General features: G+C 44.8%; 1 protein-coding gene across 5 annotated transcripts in view; it reads left to right on the top strand.

Moving 5' to 3' along the window:
* The first annotated feature begins 4,314 nt into the window (after window positions 1–4,314).
* ema (C-type lectin domain containing ema) overlaps window positions 4,315–23,422 on the top strand; it is a 79,254-nt gene continuing 60,146 nt past the window's right edge. For 4 of the 5 annotated variants that reach the window (XM_075701786.1, XM_075701784.1, XM_075701789.1 and 1 more), the window contains exons 1-7: window positions 4,315–4,623; window positions 10,729–10,857; window positions 15,520–15,653; window positions 16,873–16,940; window positions 17,104–17,184; window positions 18,586–18,691; window positions 20,965–21,027. In XM_075701786.1, the coding sequence (XP_075557901.1) occupies window positions 4,550–4,623; window positions 10,729–10,857; window positions 15,520–15,653; window positions 16,873–16,940; window positions 17,104–17,184; window positions 18,586–18,691; window positions 20,965–21,027 (655 nt within the window). In that variant the 5' untranslated portion in view covers window positions 4,315–4,549. The remainder of the gene's footprint in view (window positions 4,624–10,728; window positions 10,858–15,519; window positions 15,654–16,872; window positions 16,941–17,103; window positions 17,185–18,585; window positions 18,692–20,964; window positions 21,028–23,422) is intronic. The other variant, XM_075701788.1, reaches the window with a different exon arrangement.

The following is a 23,422-nucleotide window of genomic DNA, read 5'->3' as shown; positions in this document are numbered from 1 at the left end:
GCGGCTTGGAGCGCACCAGATTAAATGCGATGTTCGTTCATACGTCGAAGAGCACTGTAATCGCTACCCGCAAGTGAGCATGACCACGCGCGTTTTTTTTTCCCCCTTCAAATTTCGCGTTTCTTTAAGACGTAGATCGATGGTTACGGAACAGGTAGGAAGTTGGGAAGCTGCTGAATTTTAAATGTCTTCGAGGAAGCTCTACAAATTGCTATGTTTTTTTGTTAAAGTTATAGCTTGCGAAGTTGGTTTTTGAATCTTGACTAACTGTGCAGTTAAGCGGAACACACTAAAATAGGCTGACTTGCACTATACAATAGCCAACGTCATGCATTTGGTCGCGTCCTCCTTGAATGCAACGGCATATTTATTTAAGCCTTGTCTAAAATTAGCCGGGATACACCATATAGGTATACTCTATAAATCTTTACATATAGAAACGGAGTGTTAATAAAGGGGAAAGGATAAGATCCCAAACGCCAGTAAATCCTCGGCTCGCGTTCAAAGTCCCCAGAGGAACAGAGCGTGAGAAGGGGTAGAGTGTGCCCCACCTGCACCACTAAAGTATCGCAGGTTTCCCCAGAGGTACAGCAGCCTTGTGGATGTGTTGTAATGATTTGATATACAGGCGGCAAAAAGCTGAGGGTTGGGAGGGCGCCAGCTCTTTCTGGATCCGCCAGTGGCTGGGACATAATTCAGTCACTCAACCAATCGTTCAGTCAATCAGTCAGTCAATCAATCGGTCAGTTAGGTTCGCCTAATAAAAATGCAAGTCTGCTTACCTGCTACCCGTTGAGCTGATCCCCTTGTGAGCACGTACGTAAACCCTCCGGTCGACTTAATTCTCTAAGGGAAACACGCTTCGTGTACCGCGAACATTCCAGACGAACTTGCTGACGCCTTAGCACTACCGAACGGTACGCGACACAAAGGCCATCATCGATCACCGATAAATGATTTCTTCTGCAATCGTCTCTCCGCAGACGCATATGCCGGCACTTATTTCAAGCGCCACGCTATAGACCGCAGCTGTGGATGTCGTAGCACCGTCGGCTGTGCTTAAGCCTCGGTCCATTTCCAGCTCTCTGGTTTTAATAGGTTGTTATCTAGATCCGCGTGCCTTTCGCATGTAGATGTTTTATACGAGAGCTTTCCAGACGCCACATATTTTGTGTGTGCGTGCATGCGTGCGTGCGTGTGTATGCGTACGTGCGTGTGTATGTGTTAGAGAGAGAGAGAGATGCAGACAGACGCAGTTCATTTTGTACGTAGGACAACTAGGTTGCAGAATGGAGGTCTTTTTTTTTTTATTAACCTCATACACACGACGTCGAGGATCCACGAATCGGTCGGCATACGCGCTGGCCACGTGCATTCCAGATGACAAAACTTTGATGAAAACTGTAGATAAATGAAACCCAGTATACGTAGCCTGAGATTATGAGACCCACGGTGTTTTGTCTTCAGTTCTGTTTCGCTGCCAGGATAAATTATGTGTACTAATTACCTGGCTACATAGAGAATATTAATTCAAAAAAACTTAATTTTTGAATTAGGGAGTGTGACTTCGGATGGAATGAGGTGCTATTGCGTTCTGAGACATATCCCATTCAGTCGTTTCCAGAGCGCTATCCGTGTTCTACTCGCAGAGCACGAAACCCTAGAAGTGCGTCGCGTCGCCAGAGGCCCCAAAAGTTATTTGAATATGGGACTACCGCATTTTCCGGACTGCAGTTCGCAGGCGCCAATTTGCGTCCAAAATGAAATGTTTTTTTTTTTTTTAATGCGTGAGAGGCGAGTAGCCCAGCAAAATATGTCTGTCACGCGAAAAGTGTAATATATGTGCACGAAAATGCGTAATTTGCGAATTTAAGGCATTTAATCGTTATAATAGTCTAGGTGTAGATGATTGAGAGATTTATAAGCGATAAGGGACAATTGAAACTAGAAGAATTGATCAGACAGGAAACCGTTCTCGTCAGGCCGCCTTAAAAGCTTACTCTGCCGAATTAAGGGTGTGTGTGCAGAGAAGCCTGCTGCATGTGGGCCTGCCAAGTATAAAGAATAACTAATTGGTACATGCGATAATAGTTTAATAATAATAGACGATTGGTGGCGTTAAGGAAACTGGCACCATCGCTGCGTCAATGTCGTAACAAAAAAGGAAAATGTGGAAATAAAATAAAAGAAGGAATGAGAAGAGCTGTGGCGAAACCAACTGTGACGACGTTTTGGCTCAGCTGATACGACCAACTTCAAGGGGTCATGCAGCCTCCTGGCAACTCATCTCCACACCGTTCAGTACGCTGGTCTCATTTCTCTGGCACCGGAAAAGCGATGAGTAGACATGCATAAGCTAGGAAAAGCAAGTAAGCAAAACCTAAGTAACAGCCGAGTTAAAACATGCTGACGCGTTATCAGACAATTCTCAGACTTTGTGTAGCATTTTTTTTAAATCGAAGTTTTTCTTTGCGAACATCGCCGGGTTTTCGTGACCGTGGGAGCTGCGCGGCCGTCTGTCGTCTAATAGGCCAACCAATCACAGAGGAGCACGCGCGCCGCTGGATTCCTTGCACCACCACCAGATGGCGCTCACCACCGCGGCGGCGGCGCCGGCCGTGCTGGGGAAATAAGAAGAAGGAACCAGAAAGCTCGCTTTCGCGCATCTGCGGCTGCGCGGTAATGAGGCAGTAAGCGCTTCTTGCGGATTCTGTAGATTCGAATTGCGCTACGTACGCCCGTGAGCAAAAGTATACGGACCACAGCGTCTCGGAAAAGAACTAAATTTCTTTGTAGTTATTGTGCATAAACTGAAATTGACGACTACAGTGGAAAGTTCGTAATGCCAAGTTTGGACTGCAGTCTCCAATTTCAAGTTGTATTCACAGGCAGAGGGAAAAAATAGGCTTTATCGCGCGATTACCTGGTCCGTATACTTTTGCTCACGGGTGTACGTATGCGCATGCTGCCTATGAAACCGTGATGCGTTCAAGGCGTCCGCCGTACTCGCTAGTAGTCAGCAACCCCACTTAACAACAGGCTAGGTATAATTTGTGTGTGTGTGTGTGTGTGTTTCGACTCTTTATGCACACTCACACAATCTTCGCTGTATATAGAGCACGGTTGCACCCTTTGGGGTGTATATTTGTCCCACAACAATAATCGTCATTTGCCTTGCTTGCGTTTCCTTTCTTGAAACTCGGCGCTCGCTACTTTCCTGTCGAGAATGCTGCGTCACACTGATAACGCGCATGCCGTTCGTGACTGGGAAGTACCGGACTCGCAGCGTTAAAGAAAGGAAACGCGGGCAAGACAGATGACGATTATTGTTGGGGACAAGATACGCCCCAAAGAGTGTAAAGTTTTATAAGAGTGTAACACTCTTCAAACAGTTGCACCCTTTGGGGTGTATATTTATCCCACAACGATAATCGCCATCTGCCCTGCTTGCGTTTCCTTTCTTGAAAATGCTGCGTTCGCTACTTTCCTGTCGAGAATGCTGCGTCACGCTGACAACGCTCATGCCGTTCATGACTGGTAAGTACCGGGCTCGCAGCGTTAAAGGAAGGAAATGCGGGCTAGACAAATGACGATTATCGTTGTGGGACAAGATGCACTCCAAAGGGTGTTAACTTTTTAAGAGTGTACACTCTAAGAACAGTTTACACCCTTTGGAGTGCCCCTTCTGCCACACAACGATAATCGTCATCTGGCTTGATGCGTTTCCTTTCTTGAAAACGCCGCGCCCGCTACTTTCCTGTCGGGAATGCTATCATGCTGATAACGTGCATGCCGTTCGTTACTGCAAGGTTCCGGGCTGGCCACGGTAACGAAAGGAAATGCGGACAAGAAAGAAGAAACACAAGAAAGGCCGGCTGCTTTCTGTAGCTGCCGGCAAGGGGCGACACAAGTTTATGCTTACGCTGTCGCGGCAGAAGTTTTCATCCCCATTATCCACGGTCTTGGCACGGTATAAAAATAGTTTCGTAGGCGATAGTGAATTTGCACTTGTTTCTTAAAAGAAACAGGCAATTAACTTAAGCACAAGATTTTTTTTCGACGGTACTAAACAAAATATGCTGGACCCTGTATGTACAGCGTCCACAACAACCACATAGCAACAGTCGTTTTCTTTTTTATTTGATATAGCATAGAATAGGCAGCAATAAGTGTCACTGACTGCCTAGAGAGACTTAGTAGTATTGTTTTAGAAATTTATTTTCATCGGTATTACGCCGCTAAATGCATTTCCAGCTGGTGCAGTAAGCTGGCGACCTCTACCGGGCCTTTTCTTTTATTTATTTCTTACTCATTTTCGTTGGCCAATCGCGGGTATCCCGTTAATCCGACATGGCTGCCGTGCCGCTTTCGTAGCTGCTTCATTTATTACGATGAAATGGCCACCCCTGAGAGCATGGCGTTTGCCCGCTGATACTGCGTTCAATCAAGCAAAGGACCGCGGTGTCACGACTACGGAGCGAAGCCTTCGAGTGTTATGGTGAAGTCGGCGTGGACTCGGTGAAACGAAAGAAAAAACAACGCGACCACCATGTTTCGCAACAAAGGTTGGTTCTCCGGCGGCCTCTGGAAACCGAAGAACCCGCACTCCCTCGAACACCTCAAGTAAGTTTCTTGTCGCCTTCGTCGTGCGGCAGACACCTCGATAACCTGTCGTGTTTGCCTCGACTGCCATTCGCGAGAAGTGCGTCGTGTATAATGGAGCAGGGGCCGTCCCGATGCTACAACTGTCACGGCGTTTTCGAGGGAACGTACCCCGTTTTTTTTCTTTTCCCTCTATTTGCAGTAAACGCGGGGTTGAAAGCTCTACTTCTCATTTTCATTTTCCTTGTCGACGCTCTAATAGTGGCGGAATTCTGTGGCAGTTCTTGCGCAGGGACAGCACCTTAAATTGGCCAATTGACCGCTGTCGCCCGCTCCACACGCGAACCGAAAGTTCCGACTTCCTACGCGACGTTTGCTTCGTTTGAGGTCGAACTTGGTGGGTGTTGCCCGTGAGCGTCAGACGTAAGCGCTCAGACGTAAACGCGAACGACGGCCTCAGAATTCGGGAAACGTGCATTTTTTCGTGCGAACACCTTCACGTTTAAGATACCTCGCTGTTTGAAGAAACATTGTGAGCACGACACGAATTGCGCAGTCAGCGAGTGTAATTGTAGCGTGTCGCAAGCGCTCCGTAGTTGCAGGAAAGTGCGTCTTGCAACCTCAGACACGGAGGCGCCGGGCCATCGTTTCACGCGTCAGCTGCAGCCGTCTTGTGCATTTCACCCATTCCGACGCACTCGATGAGGAAATCAACCTTTGACATCCACGCGGCTCTGAGTGGGATAACAGAGCCATTGTGTGGGGACGCATCGCGGCTATCAACTTAAAAGCCCCGTTCCGATGGCGATTAGCGCGCGATAACCGGCTGGCAGTCGTTTCGTTTGTGTTTCGCGAAAATGCCAAATTTCTGCGTCCACCACCGTGTGCTCTCAGCATAACTGAGGGCTACTCCTTGTAGGAAGTTCCTTATAGGCACGCTTTCCCCGTTGCCGTTTTGCTGGGATCGTAATTTGCGGGGTTTTAGCGCACGCAGGGGAGCAAACGAAATAAAGCAAGCTGTATGTTGAGTGTGTGCGCACTGATAACTGTCAATCGCAGTTACGCGTTTTCACTACTTCAGCAGTGGCTTGTTCTGCCGGCAGTTGGGTGTTACTGGACTTGGTAGAGCTTTAGCTTGCCGATGTCTAGCGTCGCGGGTCTCCTGCCCACGAACGCGAAATTACGTGATTTAGCCACATCACAGGGTTCTCTGTCGTGTGCTTACTTTGTAACCTGACCTCACTCCCTTTTACATAGATACGACTAGCTGCTTGTGCTGTTTAACTCCCTGGAGGCCTTTCGCTTCAAGATGTTACTACGTAGGTGTGGGCGCACACACAAATTGAAAACATCAAGCGCATCAGGCACTGAGCATCTGATGCAGTCCTGTTGACGTTGGGAATGTCAGAAGGGCTGCTGGAATTCGTATACTGTCCAACCCGCTTGAAAGAATACTGCTTACAAAAATATTTCATATGTGGGAATGAAAAGCCATGACACTGTCAGTTTTAGTATGTGTTCCATGCTAAAACAGCCCGCTTACTGGAATGTTTCCAGGCTAAATTATTGGTTATAAGATTGCATGTGGCTGCTGTGAGCCAGCTTTGAGATAAGCTCCGTGGGATGTCAATGAAAGGGCGAGCCTCAGTGATAACTTTGAAGGAGCACAGTAGGGCAGCTTGCACAGGTTGCATCTTTGCAGGAACCTGTAGAGATTATTCAGTCGCTATGGAGCTTCGTTTTTGTGAAGGACCTGTCGCTAAGCTGTGCGGAGCACGTGGATGTCTAAAAGAGAGACGTCAATCAAGCTTCACGCGAAGCAACAAAAGTGGCAGATCATGGACTTCCTCTGGAACAGTGAAAGTGACGAGCTAATACTTTGCGTTAAAATTTTAAGTGTTCCTCTTGCATTATTTTATTGCGAGAATTGTCGGGTGTACCAAGAGCAAGGGAAATGGGGGGGCTTAATTTTCGCTAATGTATATAAAGCCTGTTGACGCTGTATGGCCAGCTTTATGTGGTCACTGTTATAACAGTGTAATACAAGTGTGCTTAACCCTAATACAACTGAAAAAAAGCATTTTCAATATTGTCTGTTGTAGATTATAGCAGCCTAGTGATTGAAAATCAAACATGCTTTACGTATACATGAGTAAAAAAATTTGAATGCCAAAGCAACTGGGACTAGAGCAGGCTCGTCTCACACTCACGTTGTAAACTGACAATGACATTTAGGACACCGTGACCAGAGGGGGAGGCTTATCACGTGTGTAGCTCATTGTTTACACAACAGTGCGGGCTGGTGGCGATTGTGTGCTAATGTGGCTCATTGTTAACGCTGCCACATTCCATAGAGGACAGAGTGCTTTTTATCTCTGAAAACACGACGGGGGTCGGCCAATGTGCTTGTCATAACAGAGTGTGGTTCCGCTTTGCAACAAGACCACACTCCCATTTGCGAAGTGTTCTTAGGCTGAAGTGGTGTTGCTTTGTTGTAGAACTCAAGGGGCATTGTCTTTTTCGTGCATGACTAGTGGTGCCTGGATTGTGAATACTGAAAAGCTAGGGACAGACGAGGGAAGCTCTTCAGACTGGAGCCAATGTTTCGACAACTAAATTTGTCGTTGTCGGGGTCGTTGGCTGCAGGCTGAACCCTTCCCATGTTTGACCATTGTCGATCTGTTTTCAAATCTCCATTCCATCTTCACGGGACCATTATGCCTTGCCTTGGTTGTGCATAAATGTAATGCACCTCTGAACCTGTACTAGGGTACAAGTGTGTGTTTTGATTAGCTGAGATCATAGAACATACCTTCCAGTATTTATCATTTTGTTCTAAAATGTCCCATTTTTAGAGCTTGTTTGTGGAAATTGTATTGACACCGATAATATTACAATTTTCCAGCTGCTTAGGTTAGGACACACCTTATTCTGGCAGAATAGAAATACTGCAGTCGGTGACCGATTTGTCATAGCCATATTTTTTTTGGACTCGTTCATTATGCAGACTTACCTGCTTAGCAAGCGACACCAACTTATTGAACAAATGCAAAATTGCGACCGAAATTTTGCCTCTTATGTAATTATTTTATGAATACACTCCATGAGCGAACAGTGGAAAAGTTGCTCTCGTCATACCAATAACACCACCTCAGGGGCTCTGACTTTGCTGCCACAGTGGCTAACAGGGCATCTGTCTGTGTGTTAACTCCTGGCTGTTACTTCCAGTTACTGCCCATCGCCAGAAGTGTTCAGAATTTTGGGCTCGCGGATGCGTATCTTCATCCATAGTTTCACACTAAACATACGAGACACTAAACATACGAAACATATATACATACCTGGCACTATAGTGTCTGCATGCGCTCATGGGCATGGAGTGTAGTACATGAAGTTGTGTAAACTTTGCCGCCATTTTGCTTCGAATCACCATCCCGTTTCTTGATAAGCACCACAGTGGCTATAAGTAGCTGTGTCAGTCTGCTGCCGGAAGCAAGGTCGCGGGTTCAAATCCCAACCCCAGTTTTTACATTTCGATAGAGTTGGCATGCAAAACCGCTTGCGTATTATATTCAAGTGCTCATTAAAGGGCTCGAGGTAGTTGAAATTATTCGGGAGCTCCTACTTACCTTGCACATTGGCATCCATACACGTTGCCTTTGAATGTTAGAACTCCACAATTTTTATTTGATTTGGTTTCCCATTTCCACCCACAGGTTCACAGAATGAGTGGCTAATTGCTCGCGCTCGCTCACCCAGGTTTTCGAGGCCGCGTACACTCTCACTCACGCGCACTTGCACACGTCGGCGCTCACCCACGCTCCTACTCGCGTTCACCCACACTCGCTTGCATTCATAGCTGCTTCCATTCACAATCACTGGCACCCACTCTCACGCTGCGTCAACACTCCCAGTTGGCAATGCTTACGTGCATGCACACTCTCGTCTACTTGCACCCGCTGACAGTCATTCGCGTTAACATTAGCATTCACTTACTTGCCATCGCTGACTTTCGTTAGTACTCCCCGTTCATACTTGCGTCCATCTTGCACTCTTTGTCACCCACAAGTGCTCGCGCCTGTCTCGTGCCTGTGAGTCAAGTTTTGACCGAGTTTAGGGTCAGTGCACTCGTGAGTCAGCACCTTGGATTTGCCGTGTGCTAGCGGTTACTCTTTCACCGTGTAATCACTACCACGTTCCAGAACATTCCAAATAAAAATAAGTCTAATATATGAAATCGTCACTTTTCGTGTGTGTGTGTGCGTGTGTGTGTGCGTGTGCGCGCGCGCGCGTTACTGCTCCAGCTGGCATCCAGAGCTAGCTTCAGGCATACTGAGAAGTGCCATGACTTATTTTTGTAGTCAAAATCACTCATCACAACGGAGTATTTGCCAGCGCAAAACACCACACTGCTCTTAAAGAAAATGTTGTGCGACTAACACGATACAGCTTGACTACGAAGAAAAATATAAGAAGCTGCAGTTTGCTCTCCTGATGAACCCATGCCATCTTCTAGGAAAAAATATTCATGCACTGCCCGTCATTCCATCACCGTGGGCGTTGAATAATTGTAGTGTCAAATTTGCCTGCATTATCTTCAGGGGGAGCTCTTATGATATTCTCCTCTCAAATGACAGTAGTTCAATAGCCTTTATGCAAATCAACATCTGTGGTGTGGTTAAAGTGCATACATTTCTTTACTTCTTGTAAGACTCTTTTCTCAGCCTCGCACGTTCCTGCACTGAAAGGTTGATGTTCTGTAGACTGCAGCACCAAAATTATCCCCTGCCATTAAGAGTGGCTTGCAACTTCTGCTCGAACTTTCCAGCATATCAATTCTATCTCATATATTTTTTTAAATACTGCTGTTGGGTTGCCATGTTTTCTCTTGTGGCCTCTTGTGAAAACGATCACTGATAATTTCACTTGTATGTGGGACAAACAGTGCATTCACAAGTATAACATATTGAAAAACAAAGCATGTAATATAAGAATACTCAGAGTAATTAATCCTGACCTGGCTAACATTGCACAGACAGTCACAACAAATGCAAGAAGTAAAGCAAACTCATTTTTAAGCAATAATTACGGCGGGAAATATAGAGCAGCGACCAATCATTCCAAAAGCAAAAAAAGATGTTTCGGCCCCACTATAAGAGCCTTGTTCAGCAAGGGGAACAGGCTCCCTTAGTGGAGCTGAAACGTCATTTTTTTCCTTTTACAACGATTGGTCGGCGCTCAATATTTCTTGCAATGAATTTTCCCGACCAGATGGGTTTCCGTTGAACCGTGGATTCAAGTAATAATTACTTGTGATTTGTCGATTTGAATCTGACATGCTACTATGCAGCAAGTCCTCTCGTGTTGGACATTTAGTCTCGTTGAACATATGTGTTTAGGCTTCTCGAAGACAATTTCGACATTACCTTCCATATTACTCTGGGTAATGCATGCCGCAATATGTTCACTCGTCGCACTATTGCTGACATTGCCAGGGTGTGTGGTTTCTCAGCCTGTAAAATGTTTCTATTTCTTACAGCGGTGTTATCATAAAGAGCAACTAACAACCAACTTTCAGGGAGTACTTCAGCGCCTGAACCTATGCCCTCCTCCCAATGATTACACCTCTTCTAAGGGTGCTCACTGCAACTTTGTTTTGGCTTAGTGGATCTTGTGTTCTCCTGCCAATTGCAATGCCGTGGGTTCGATTCCCAACTGTAGCCGTTGCTTTCCTGCGAGGTTGAAACCAAGAAACACCTTTGTTCTGAAATTTTGTTTAATGCTAAAAAAAAATGCTAGTTGGTTTAAATCAGTCTGGGACCGTCCTCTTCAGTGTCTTTTCGCAAGCCTATGTGTAGCCTTGTAGTGTTACCCAACCAATCAATCACTCAAACCACTCAATCAGCGCTTGAAATAATTTGAGCAGGAAGAGTCTCAAGGACAAAGACACTCTGATAGTATGTTTTGGGGCTGCCTTACAGGTTTCCATGCAAGTCTTGAACACAAGTTGAACAAGAGGCCATGAAGGTTATAAAAGTGTTCTTTGCATTTAGCTCAGATTGACCAACATCCTCTATGCCATAATGTACCTGTCAGTCATGCATCTGTTGTCTTTTGCTGCCACAGGTACTTGTATCACCTGCTGTCGAAGAACCAGACGGTCACAGAGCAAAACAAGGGCATCCTGGTGGAGACGCTCCGCTCGATCGCCGAGATCCTCATCTGGGGCGACCAGAATGACAGCACGGTGTTTGAGTGAGCACAGTTCTGAGTTTACGCTTGCTTCCAGCATATTGTAGGATTTGTCGGACGATCCCACTGCTGGCATCCAGTTGTAGGAGTTGTCGGACGATCTCGCCGCTGCCACCATTTGTAAGGGTTGAAGGTCGTAGAGAGGAACTTGGGAGGAACTAGGCATACAGGGTTTATTTACAGTATTTACATGTTAAACAAGAGATACATTGACACAGTCCAGCGTGACTCCCAAATGGAGCCTTCAAGACGAAGCAGACGAGCACAGAGCACAACGACGAGCACGAGCACGCTGTAGCAGCAACAAACAGCTGCTTATAAACACTCCATTCGACGTCATCATAGTCTACCCGCCTTTTTGGAGGAGGAGGGCTCACACACACACGTACGCACTTTCACTGCGCCCCTCAGAGGCCAGACGGCCTTCGCAGTACTCGGAGCTGACCTTCGCAACGTGGCCGTCGTGGTGTCCATTGTCTTGCGTCCCCATAGCCAGGTGGTCACGCCCGACCCCAGCCGGCGCCTCTAGATTCTAGAGCTGCCTTTCTCCTGTAGTCGCCACGTGTGTCAGCAGACTGTGACGAATCCCGGGGCCCCCGCTCCACAAAGCACCCTTTGGGGAGGGGGGAGGGAGGACTCTTCTTGCTGCCGTAGTCCGCAGTTCTCTGAATTAAGTCCATGGTTGGTTAGCGCTATCCTCGCTGGTTCTCTAAAGGGCGCCCCCACTGCGTGTGGATCAAAACACGTGCAGCCGGCTGAAATAGCTTTGCAGAGCAGTACCCCTGCAGGCCGATCCTAACAATATGCAGGTGGACTGTATCCAAATTAGCATTGTAGAAAGGGGCTGTCATTACCATTCCCATTAAAGTCCAAAGCAATTCTCATTTCAGGAACGTTTGCAAATTACCTTTCCATTCCTTCAATTCCACCACTGTGACACAAAACATAAAAAACAATGCTTTTAAAAGTGACGACCACTCGACAGCTTCGCCAGCGCTAGGAACGTTGACGATGGGTGTGGGCTGCTAACAACCTTGGCAACATGTAGAGTTCTGTTCTATACAGTGTGGCAGGAATGGCTTAAGAGGGCATTTGCATACTCAAACATGCACGTGGTGTCTCCATTAACCTTGACACAATCCTGAGAATGCTTCTACTTTTGCCATTTGCTGTGTCTGGTATGTCAGTAGGCACCACATTTCTGCATAGTGTTGTCTGTTTGCTCAGTGGCAAAGAAACGTGAAAGTGACACGGATAGCAAGGGTAACTGACCATAACTTGCTTATGCAATGCGGGTAGGTCGATGGTTGCGTTCAATGACGCACCAGGGTCATTCAACGCTACCTAGCTGGAGCCTAGCATTGAGTCTAGCTAGCAGTGTGCTTGCACTCCTTAGCACATGTTGGCATTTGTACTGCGACAAGAGATTACGAAGTTGTCGAGAGAAATTGCAACTGAAGTCGCTCCTTTCCCTGCACTGTGGCAGGGATCTCGGAGGTCATGCTTAGCTAGGCCTGTTGGGAACCAGACCAGAGCAGGGTGAAACGAAAAGGGTGCCACACACCTGTAAACATCACTGACAGCAACATGCAGATTTGTCATTGACAAGATGGGGAAAATGCGAAGCAATCGGCCGTATTACATTTCCTTTTGTGTTCACAGGCTCTGTAATTCTCTCTAATATTAGTGATTGACTATGTACAAGGTATAAATGGGGGGAAAGATATCATTGGACATAGATTCCATACTTACAAAGTAGTTGTGTCAATCTTATGCTATATGTCAATTTCTCAGTTTAGCAATTTGTGTTCATCAAAATTGATGTTTGGGGAAATTTGAAGCACTTATCTATCAACTACAGTTTTTACTTTTATAGTGTCCTTTTAATTTTCTTCATTGATATTTACATCAATTTCTTGGTTAGGTAGATCTCTGCTCTCGTTAAAAACAATGCTTTAGGCGTTTCCAAGCATTTATCTATCACTTCAGCTTTAACTTCATTTGTTTGCGTTTATGGCATCTCTTTTAATCTTTGCTGATGCGTCGTCTTCATCTGCGCCTAGCAGCCGCACAGGGCAAAGTGCAATAAGTATTGCCTCGTTCACAGTAGTCTCCACTTATCTGTACGACTTGTATAATGTTGGCTTTTGAGGGTAGGAGCTTATCTAAGCTCTTTGTGATAATTAATAGTTGTAGGCACAAGGGCACCTTTTATCTTGCTGGACGGTAGTGCGGGACATCTTCGAGTTGCATGAACTCGCACTCCAGCGTGCAAGCTTTGTGCATTACAGTGAAAGCTGTCGGATACGTCAGCCAGCCAGAAAAAATACCTAATATTTCGACTACGAATCCAATGGTCCTTGCTATTTCATTTGTATTTGATTAGAGAGTTCGCTATTAGAAGTGGTCAACTACTAGTTTCGGTTTGATCGTAAGGGATAACAACGCTTTTCGAGGTCTCGGGGGGGAGGAGGAATGATGCCAAGCGTGGTGTGCTCCAAATGGCTCCGCTGCAGGCCGGTTGCAGCTGCGCGCTACAGAAAGGCACCAGTTCCATTAGTGATTGCATAAAGCAACCAACTCCAGTGCAAGAACTTTTAGTCGTTCAGTAAGAACGCCTCACCTTTATGCGGCCTATCAACATGTTGCCACGATTTAGGCAAAGCGATTTCTTATCTGGCCCATCTCATCCCAGTGGCATTTCTTTAAGCCGACAGGCATCACCATAGTAACACACTTCGCTCCTTTTCAACGAACGCGACACTGTACATTGTGGTGATGTGCTGTCCTTTGCTTCATTACTTTCACTTGCGTTGTGCACCAGACAACTGAAAGAAGTTTACGAATGGCCCACTTGACTGTATGTACAGTGGCGAATGGCGTAGCATTCATGTGTCAGTGTATGTAAGCCATTTTAAACGTTGATTCACACGGATTATAAATGAAAAAAATATTTGATATCCAAAAGTACCTTTTCTCGGGCATTCGAAATCAGTTTAGTTAGGAAATTTCAGTATTCGAACATCCTTCAGGGTCACAGACCGTAAAGGAAATGGGGGTGGGAAGGGCACTTAAAAAGAAATCGTGGATGTGGAGTCACTGTACAGTGTTTTGTCAGCGCACAAATTTTCTGCGCTACGTAAAAGACGATAAAGCTACTATCAATTCAGTAATGTTGAAAAGTGCCAGCATGTCTTGGTGGTGGACTGGTGCGGCTATGCTAAACGGCCTTGCGGCTAAACGTGCAACGTTTGCCAATAAAAAAAAGTGAATTTATTCGTAAGTCAGATGCACAAACTGAAGTACGCCACTGCACTGGAAAGTTCGCAATGCAAAATTTGGACTGCAGTTTTCGATTTCAAGTTGCATATGTAGGTGAAGAAAATGGATATTTATTGCAATATTCCTGGTCCATATACTCTTTCTTGGGGGAATTCAATATAGAAAATATGAGAAGTTTTTCATATAGGAAAAGGCAGTGGCTGTACTAACAATAACATCCCTTCCGCTTTTCAGTGGCTTGGTCTAACTTTTTTTTTTTCATTCCACTTGCTTCACCACGATGCATACACAACCTATGTGCCTGTGCTTATACGTGTACATGTCCTTGACTTCAGGTCATGAATAAACTAGTTGAGAGTAGCAGCTGCTTTTTTTATCTTCTCTATGTGAACATCTTAGTCTTCCGCTATATGCATTGCTTTGTGAGCTCAATTGGCTCAACTTTGGGAAAGAATAATCTAGTTCGAGGATTTAAACACTTCTTTTAAAAATAATTTCGAGTTGTAAATCCCCCATGGCTGGATTAGTCTGCATGAATGGGCTTAGTGTAACTGTTAAGCCCGTATTTTTTAAATTTTATTTTATTTTATTATTTTATTTTATTTTATTCCTTTTACACACCTGTACACCCGTGTGCAGCAGGGCTTCTGTGCAACATGTGTGACCAGGTTGCGATGACAGCACAGCTGGAACGAACACGGAAGCTGCGGGAAAAACGAAAACGCCAAAAAGGAGGAACAGTTCTACGATGCTGCTTTTTTTTCCTCTTGGTGGTCGGGGATGTTGAACTAGTAGCTTGTGTGAAACTGAATGAATTCTTTTTGCTCTGCCGTGTTGACGTGTCTGCTGCTTTTTCGGCGAGTCTCATTGACATCCCTCATTGCTTTAGAAATTGGTTTGTCTACTATTATTGCCCAGCTTAGGCGACATCCTTAGAAAGCAGCTTGATATTACCCACCACAAGTACCAGAGGCCCGATTGATCACATGTTGTGAGAAGGTATACAGAATTTGAAATCTGGAAGAAGTGTATCGTAATTTAGCACCACGTCATCCCCCGCTCGCTTTCATAGGCTGCGAATCGTCTACGAAGTGCCAGAGTTGCCCTACCCATTGAAGATCTATTCCCAGTAGACACACACTTAGTAGGTGTACACACTTTTGTCAAATGTGTCATAATGTACTGTAACAGGGAAGTATAGTAGTCTAACTGATAGTCATCAGATATTAACTCTGCAACGTCACCTATGAAGCACCCGACTTGCCCTAAATGTCATTCACGATAGGCATGGTATATAACAACTTAAGAATTGTCATAATGCTTGATGGTACTGAAATGCTATTGCATTTCACAACACAATTTTTATTTCTCTCTCCTGTGCAGTTTCTTCCTGGAGAAGAACATGCTGTCCTTCTTCCTGAAAATCATGAAGCAGAAGTGCGGCCGCTACGTGTGCGTCCAGCTGCTGCAGACGCTCAACATCCTCTTCGAGAACATCCGCAACGAGACGTCACTATGTGAGCCCTCAGCCTGTCACTCGCTGTTTCTCTGAACAAGTTTCGTGAAGCACTGTGTTGCCTGTGATGCGAGATATCGATAGCATAGGCATTTTCAGTGAGGAGCTCCTCACCGCAATGCCCTCTGGACTGTTGCGAGCCCTGAGTGAGCTCCTAATTGAAAAGGCGCCTTGTTCAGTGACTACCTGAAGATGCATTTACACTGGTGTATTCACAAAGGGAATACACCGGTGTAAATCCAGTGTAAACTGGATTTACACCGGTGTAAAGACGGTGTAGGAGGACCGACCTCTACTGGTGATCAAGGAGTAGCTCGCAGTGAGCGATGTTCACACCGGCACGCGCGACCTGGCCGTCGCCGCATTGAAAAGTCTAGGGATTGACACCAGTTGCATCCGCACGCATTGGCATTGCCTTGTAAAATGAGCTTCAGCGCATACAGACGCCCTGCTCCTATGCCGCTGATTGGTTCAGTAGGTTTCCAGCTGCAGTTGCGGGCCTGAAATATCGAGTAGCGAGCGACTGACCCAATAAGGTTCGATTTTCAATCAAAGTGACTGTTTGTGACCAGTCGCTTGGTGACCAACTTGTTCGTGCGACCTCTGCAAGTCGTTGGTGGGAATGAACCCTAAGAATAGAGCTAAAGCTCAGCCCATAAACCACACTGCACTATTCCCAGTGCCCGTGTGTACCCATACCTGCCAGCCGTCGCGAATTTTGTGTCAACTTTACGAATTTGGGCTCGTTCTTAAATTCTATGAATGTTGTCATGTTTTACAAAAATGGCTTCTGTTATTTCTGATAAATACTTTTCATTCTGTAACCTGTTTGCAATTCTGTCAATGTTTTCTTTCTTTCTTTACCTTGGTTATACCTGTGAAGGGTCTGCAGTATGTGATGGAATAATTAAGAAATAAAAAGGTGACAGTGATACTGCTTATTAACTTTGAAAATTTATTTCTAGTGCTTGTTGCAGGTGCAGTGAGTTACTATAATTAGCAGTTGTGTTGCTACCCTCCTCTCTTTTTTTTTTACAATGGTACTTGAAAGTAATGTGGAAAGTATAGTTTAGGTTTGGCTGCAAAAGAATTTGTTTTCTTCGTGCCATAATTGCTTGATGCCCATCGCTTTCCATTATATCAAGTGAACCGAGTGCATAAAATTAGGGACCTGAGAGGAAGAACATTTATATTTCTTTTGTTTTTTCTTATTATTTCAGATTACCTCTTGTCCAACAACCATGTCAACTCTATCATTGTGCATAAGTTTGACTTTTCTGACGAAGAGGTGAGCTCCAATTTTTTGTCTTGCATTTTGCAACAGAAAGTTGCATTGCTCAAGTTATTCTTTTCTCCTCACGCATGAATGTAAAAGTGTTTTACAATCGAGCTCTGAACGAGTTTAACCCCCCCCCCCCATTATGTTTTTTCTTTTTCTTCTTTTATCCCAGGTGATGGCTTACTACATATCATTCCTGAAGACCCTCTCCCTCAAGCTCAACAACCACACCATCCATTTTTTCTACAATGAGGTGAGAGGAAACGCAGTGTTCTTAAAACACTTTCAAATGCCCTTGAACACCGAAATTTTTGTTTTCAAAGCCCTTGAAGACCCTTAAACTTGTTCAAGAGCTTGTTGAACAGTTAGCTTGAATGCAATTTTCAGCTAAGCATATTTACTGGCATATCATTTTGGTTTTTCTTTTTCTTTTTTTTTTTTAGTAAATCTCAGAGGCAAGATCCATTCACTACCACTGAAACAGTTCATGCAAGCTTGTTTATAAATGTTTGTATGTTTGTAGTTTATCCCACTCGTGCAATAGCCTCATTGAGGCTGCAGTATGTGTAAATAAATATAAAAAGAATAAAGATCCTGTTCTTAAGGCCTAGAAAAAAAAAATAATTCACAGATGTATGCCAATGTGAGAACTGATGCATCAGACAGCGAGGCTGTACGAGTGGTTTGTCACAACCTTGGTAACTACTAGGTGTCTGTTTACTGACCGCATTGCTGCTGCATTCAGGCGAAGTCGTTGCCAACTGTTCTTAGTGCTGGTCTGTCACCACGCTGTTAGCTTTGACTATGCAGCCTGCATCGGAGCACTCACTAACAACAGCCAGCCACGACCACACTCTAATGCAGCACCAAAGCCAGTAAAATGCAACATTGAAACCAAAAAAGAAAAAGATTACTGGCTAAAAAGACCCACGCAGATAAGTTGCCTATTTGATTGAGCTATATGCAAGGTAAATTTTATTTTATAATCATAACTATGCTTCAAAGCAAAAATTTAGGACTCTGGCTTTTCTATGACGAACATATCATACTGGCCTAGCCATCACGCGCCACCACGCAAAAATGGCTGTGGCACTCCCTTAGCAGCTTTGCTGTAGAATACTGGGAAGTCTCGGAGCACCCTAAATAATGTACCATAATAGCTTTCCTATGAACGAGTAGATAAATTTCCAAATGGAATATGAATATTTGAAATCAACTACCGTTAAATATTGAATCGACTACTGAATATTTCAGCAAAGAAGGAAGTGTTCACATGTGAGCAGAAAATCGTGACGTTCATGTGCTTGCTTCAGCTTGTTTGGTCGTCTGCTGTCCCAATATAGCAGCATCATAAGATGACCAAGCAAGCTGGAGCGCTTACAATGCTTGAATGCTTCAATTAATTCAAGCATTCAAGAATTGTATGCAGCTTACAAGATTACAAGACAAAATTCGAATGTACTATGCTTGTAGGAAATATTGGACATAACGAAAGTACTATCATGCCAGCTCTGTTTTAATGAGGTTCTACGGTATTGTAGGGACATTTATCGCACATTTGGCTATGTTGGCCAGTTAGCAACTTGCCTCAAACCTCCTGCATCTATTGATTGGCGGCAGCCGTCACTGGAACGCCCTGTATACCCTCTCGCAGCACACCAACGACTTCCCTTTGTACACCGAGGCCATCAAGTTCTTCAACCACAACGAGAGTATGGTGCGCATTGCCGTCCGTACCCTCACCCTGAACGTCTTCAAAGGTGAGGCTGTGGTACGCTCTTGCACCGCACTGATGCCGTTGCTTCCACGTTGAGTAGTTCATTTGTTGCAGGCTGTTCTTGGAAAAGCTAGTTCACTCGTATGTGTTTTAAGAAGCAGTGCCACTTCCTTAGAGGCTGGCTGTGAATTTGGGCAATTTGTTCTGATGTTAGAAAAGCACAGGCTTGTTCAATGACCTTGTGAGTCTTACTTTTGTTAGGGTCCCTAGACGGACCTGGACGGGCAGTTTCGTTTGTCGCACACTTGCGTCTTGTGCTTCAACACACGTACGACGGTAAGTAAACAAGCTGCAAAAGTTAAGGAAATCGAACCGTTCCTTGCTTGTTTTGAACATATGAAGTCTTTGTATGGGAGGCAGTGATCAGGATCCTTAAGGCATAACATAATTTACTCTAGGTTGATGCACCTCCTAGGCATAAAGATACAGTAGGTGGACTATATTGGTGAAGTTAACAGTGACTGCTACTTGGGGTGAAATGAGGGAATGCATGCTGTTGTAGCTTTGCAACATTGATGCATGGTTACTGGAAATTAGTGTGGTGCAAGCGCACATACAAAACGAACAGAAAGGATTATACAAAACAAGTGTCAACTTGCAACTGAAGAAACGAATTGAAAAGGTAGCACTTAAAAAATTTAGAAAGAGCTTGCCACAAGGATTCAGACCCTTAGACGGTATTCACATGAGCGAGAAATCCATCGCTCTTGCTGCAATGCGAAGCGCAGCATGCGACCACTAGGCCGTGCCCTCTTTGTGTGGCATGGCTCCTTCGAGATCCCTGCAGGGACAGGGAGGCATTCGCTCGAGAGCCACAAAGGCTCCCCCATCCCTCAGGGAGGGAGAAGTGTCCAGTCTTGATGCGCGCATCTGCAGCAGCATGCAACCTTGATGCTCGTAGGGGGAGGAGAGGGAGGCTTCCTAGAAACGCCATCGTGCATGGCCCCATACCACATTACGGTGTTCCTCCCAGATCCCTCGGGGATTTCTCCCCCATCCGAATACTGCTTTAGCAGCAGTGTTGAAGATGTGTGTGCAAGGAGAAACCAAAGCCACATAGCCAGCAAAACAACTAAACAAAACCAGTAGTTAGTATCTGTTATGGCCTTTGTGTTGCTTTGGGATGTTATGCCCAGTCAACAAATAAACAAACGAATAAATAAATCATGAGCAGTGGCTGTTAGCCCTGCTTTGTTCACATAACCACCTTTTGCAGTCGGGACAATCAACGGACAAAGCATTTCACATCTGGAAGAGGGAAGTTGACTATCCATGCATTGGTCATTCTTACGGAACAAAAGTTGTCTCACCTTCATAATGCGTGGGCACCTTGCTTGATGTAGTTCTTTTTGTCTTGTTTTGTTCGTTTTGTTTGTCTTAATTTCTTTGTTTCTTCTTTCAGTTTGCTTTTGTTGTGCCTGTGGCATTGGTTACTTCTTTTGCCGGTGTGGGTGTTTTGTTATGCATAGTTTTTGGTCAACTTTTTTTGCGGCGAGTTCCTTGCTGCATTCGGTGCGACCGAGCACACTCTCTGTCCTTGCTTCGGAACTTCTTGTCTCGCATCATGTATAGAAGGTAAAGAGTCGGCACAGAAGCAGCGCAGCCTTTACTGTACTAGCGTCATGATTTACAACACAGACATAGACCAGCAATGAGACGAAAGAAGTTTGGCAGGGTTGGCAGCTTTTCATTGTCTGCGATTGTCTAGCTGCTCAGATTTGTGCAGATCTTCCTGAACAGCACAGTGGTGCGAGTTAACGCTTGCGGTCCTCTCTGTTCGTGCTGTACTTGTTCTAGTGTCGCACTGTTTTCCGCCAACTGTCAATCTGTACCGCCTAGCCTGACTGTCCGATTTTCTTAATGTTCTTGCATTTGTGTAGATAGTATTCAAACTAGTTAGTTCACAGTTAGAACTAAGTTTTACAGCTGAGCTGCAGATGACAGACAGGAGGGTGTCCTGAGCCGGCGTATTGTATGGATTCCTCTTAGTCGATTCTTTTGCTTTCATATCATCCACCGTTCACAACTTGCCAATCCCAGTGTTAACGTGGGCAGTATGTTGCTCAGACCACACACAAAATGCGAAAATGGATTGCGTTGGGGTAGAATAGTTGTATTGTCCCGGCTCTAGACACTCTTGTGTCTATTGTCTGCTGTTCAACCGTCAAACACGACTCAAAACGTATGTTTAGTGACACCTTCTTAGTTGACAGGCAGCTCAGGGCGACCTCTTTTTTGGAATCCATCCCATTGCAGAAGCTAATGCCAGCAGGCCCGAAGGCATGCTGCAATCCAAACATAAAAGAAAAAACGGACGTGGTAAGCATAAAACCGACTGCTCGTGCAAAGCAGACGTAAATTGCTGTTGTGCCTTCTGTTGGGTGTCCCTTCACCACTTGTTGAAATGACTACACACATACACCCGCACACGCTGCATGACCCCTGTCAGTCCATTTTTTTGTCTTTGTGGTTTTGGCAGATAACGTGGGGAGGTTGCAGATTGTTGAGGCTTCACTTTTTTTGCTGCCAGGGGCCACTGCTCGCAGTGTATGTGTATTACACATTGCTGTTGCATCTTTTGTTGTGTGTTTCATCACCGAAATTGTGAGGGCACAATTCTTTCGCATGGCCCCAATAGGCTCACTGCCTTGATGTTTTGACAGAAACTGGGCACTTTTGTTTGTGTATTTGGCTTTTTGTTTGTCTCCCTTAAATGGGAAATGTCTGAATGAAGCTGTTTGCATGTCTTGTTTGCTACATTTCGTTACCTTTCAAGCAATGTCACAGTATTATGAAAGCACTTTGCTAAATTCATTCTTATAACCACTTGTAAAAATAAGTGTGGAAGTTATTAATAACCACTTGAAGTCACACTTGAGGTGGTCATATTGTATATAAAAAATAGCTGTATATTTGAAATGAATGCAGTTGAGGGACATTTTTTAAAATTAAATAGAAAAACTTTGAACATCATAACCAGTGTCGGTTCTCATATGCTCATGCCATTGTACAGCTTTTTTCTGACAGTCTGAATAAAGATTGTACCAGGGTTGCGTTTAACGAAATTCTGTGTTGATATCAGAAGCAAAATGAAGTAAATGTTTGGGGCGTGACTTTTTGATGTAGAGGGAAAACAATTGTTGTCATTGCTTTCTAACCATATGCATCACCCCTAATTATTTTTCATAGTAGGTGCAGAAATGTTTTCCATGGCATTCCATGGTATTGTCTTGATATTATTTCACATCTATGCATACGTGTCCTGGGGTTTACAATATGCTTGGTGAAATTGATTTATTCCCATATGTCTGTAATAGTGTACGTATATATGAGAAATTACATATAAGCGCCCCAGAATTCTCAGCACACCATATACTATATACCATATATACTATACTATATACCGTGTACTAGCCATGCACAAGTAAAGGGTTCTGTGTCAAATGTGGATATTTCAATACTCTTCAGTCATAGATCTTAGGCACCTGCATTTAGGCTGAAGGCTTGAGATTTTGAGAAAAGGTGGGCTGCTTAAGTTCTGGTAAATGTGGTAATTCTTGTACTGCGGGAGTTGTAATGCAGTTCTTGTGCCTGTGGAAAAAAGAGGACCTTCTGGTTTCCAAGTAGGTTTACACAGCTTTGTACAGGGTTTCGAAATCTGCTTGAAGCAAGCATCCCTGAATCAAGTAATCACGGAACAGTTGTCTTTGTGTACCCACGAATGGGCACAGTTGACTTGTTGTGTTTTTGTTGCGTGACGGAGACCATAAAGTAACAAGAGACAACATATTGGCATGAAACACTGTGTAATGATGCAGTCGCAAGTTAGGGGAATGCAGGAGTGGCAGCTGAATTGATTTGTCAAAGTAGCTTTCTTTCAGAAACAGAAGGGCAGATTCGGTCTCTTAAGTGGAAATGAATGGTGGAACAGTGCGTCATATGCATTTTAGTAATGAACGAACCTAGTAGCATGATCCTGGACAGATTACAAGTGCATCGATGAGATGTGCCTGAAGTAAGTTCCAGATGGCAGACATATATTCCAATTTCCATTGAACAAGCAATCTGTAGGCAAGGAATGTTACGTTCTACGGGGCCAGACTGCTTCAGGAAACACAGGGTCTTAAGGGGTGGTATGATGTTTATTGATGTGCGTATGCCAGGACAGGTCATTGCACATAGTGATCTGGGAATTTATTAATGGGAAGCACTTTCACATGAGGAGCACCTGTCTCCTGAATAATTTTTCTGCTGTTCCTTGGTCATACTTTCCTGTCAAAGGTGAATGTCGACCAGCTAGCCCACCCGTCACTTCTGCTAAGTGAATTGCATTGTCATGCTACCTTAGCAATGCTGGTTGTGCAACCAATGTACAGGGCTGGCATGTGCACGATTGTGATCACACCCGTGACTGTATGCACTTTCAATGTTCCTGTTATTTAAGGATTGAAGGTTCTGCACTGCACCTGAAAATCTCGACACTGGGGAGCACTCGCGCACTGGTAACAGTGTTTTGGTAGCACTGCTCTTAATTATCACAATACTGTGAACTGCATAATTTGGTGCCAAATTGATGTGTTGTGCAGGGTTATGAAATTGCAGAGCAGAGTTGTTATTGACACTGCGAAGGTGCGTCACCATTGGAACACCCAGACTGGACAAAATTTATGATTTGCACAGCTGGGAACTCTCACTACAGGGATGTTATCTGCCG

The sequence above is a fragment of the Dermacentor variabilis genome, chromosome 8 (genome assembly GCF_050947875.1).
Source record: "Dermacentor variabilis isolate Ectoservices chromosome 8, ASM5094787v1, whole genome shotgun sequence".
In the NCBI taxonomy this organism is placed as follows: Eukaryota; Metazoa; Arthropoda; class Arachnida; order Ixodida; family Ixodidae; genus Dermacentor; species Dermacentor variabilis.
Note: the sequence above shows the minus strand (reverse complement) of the source record. Positions and strands in the feature narration are given on the sequence as shown.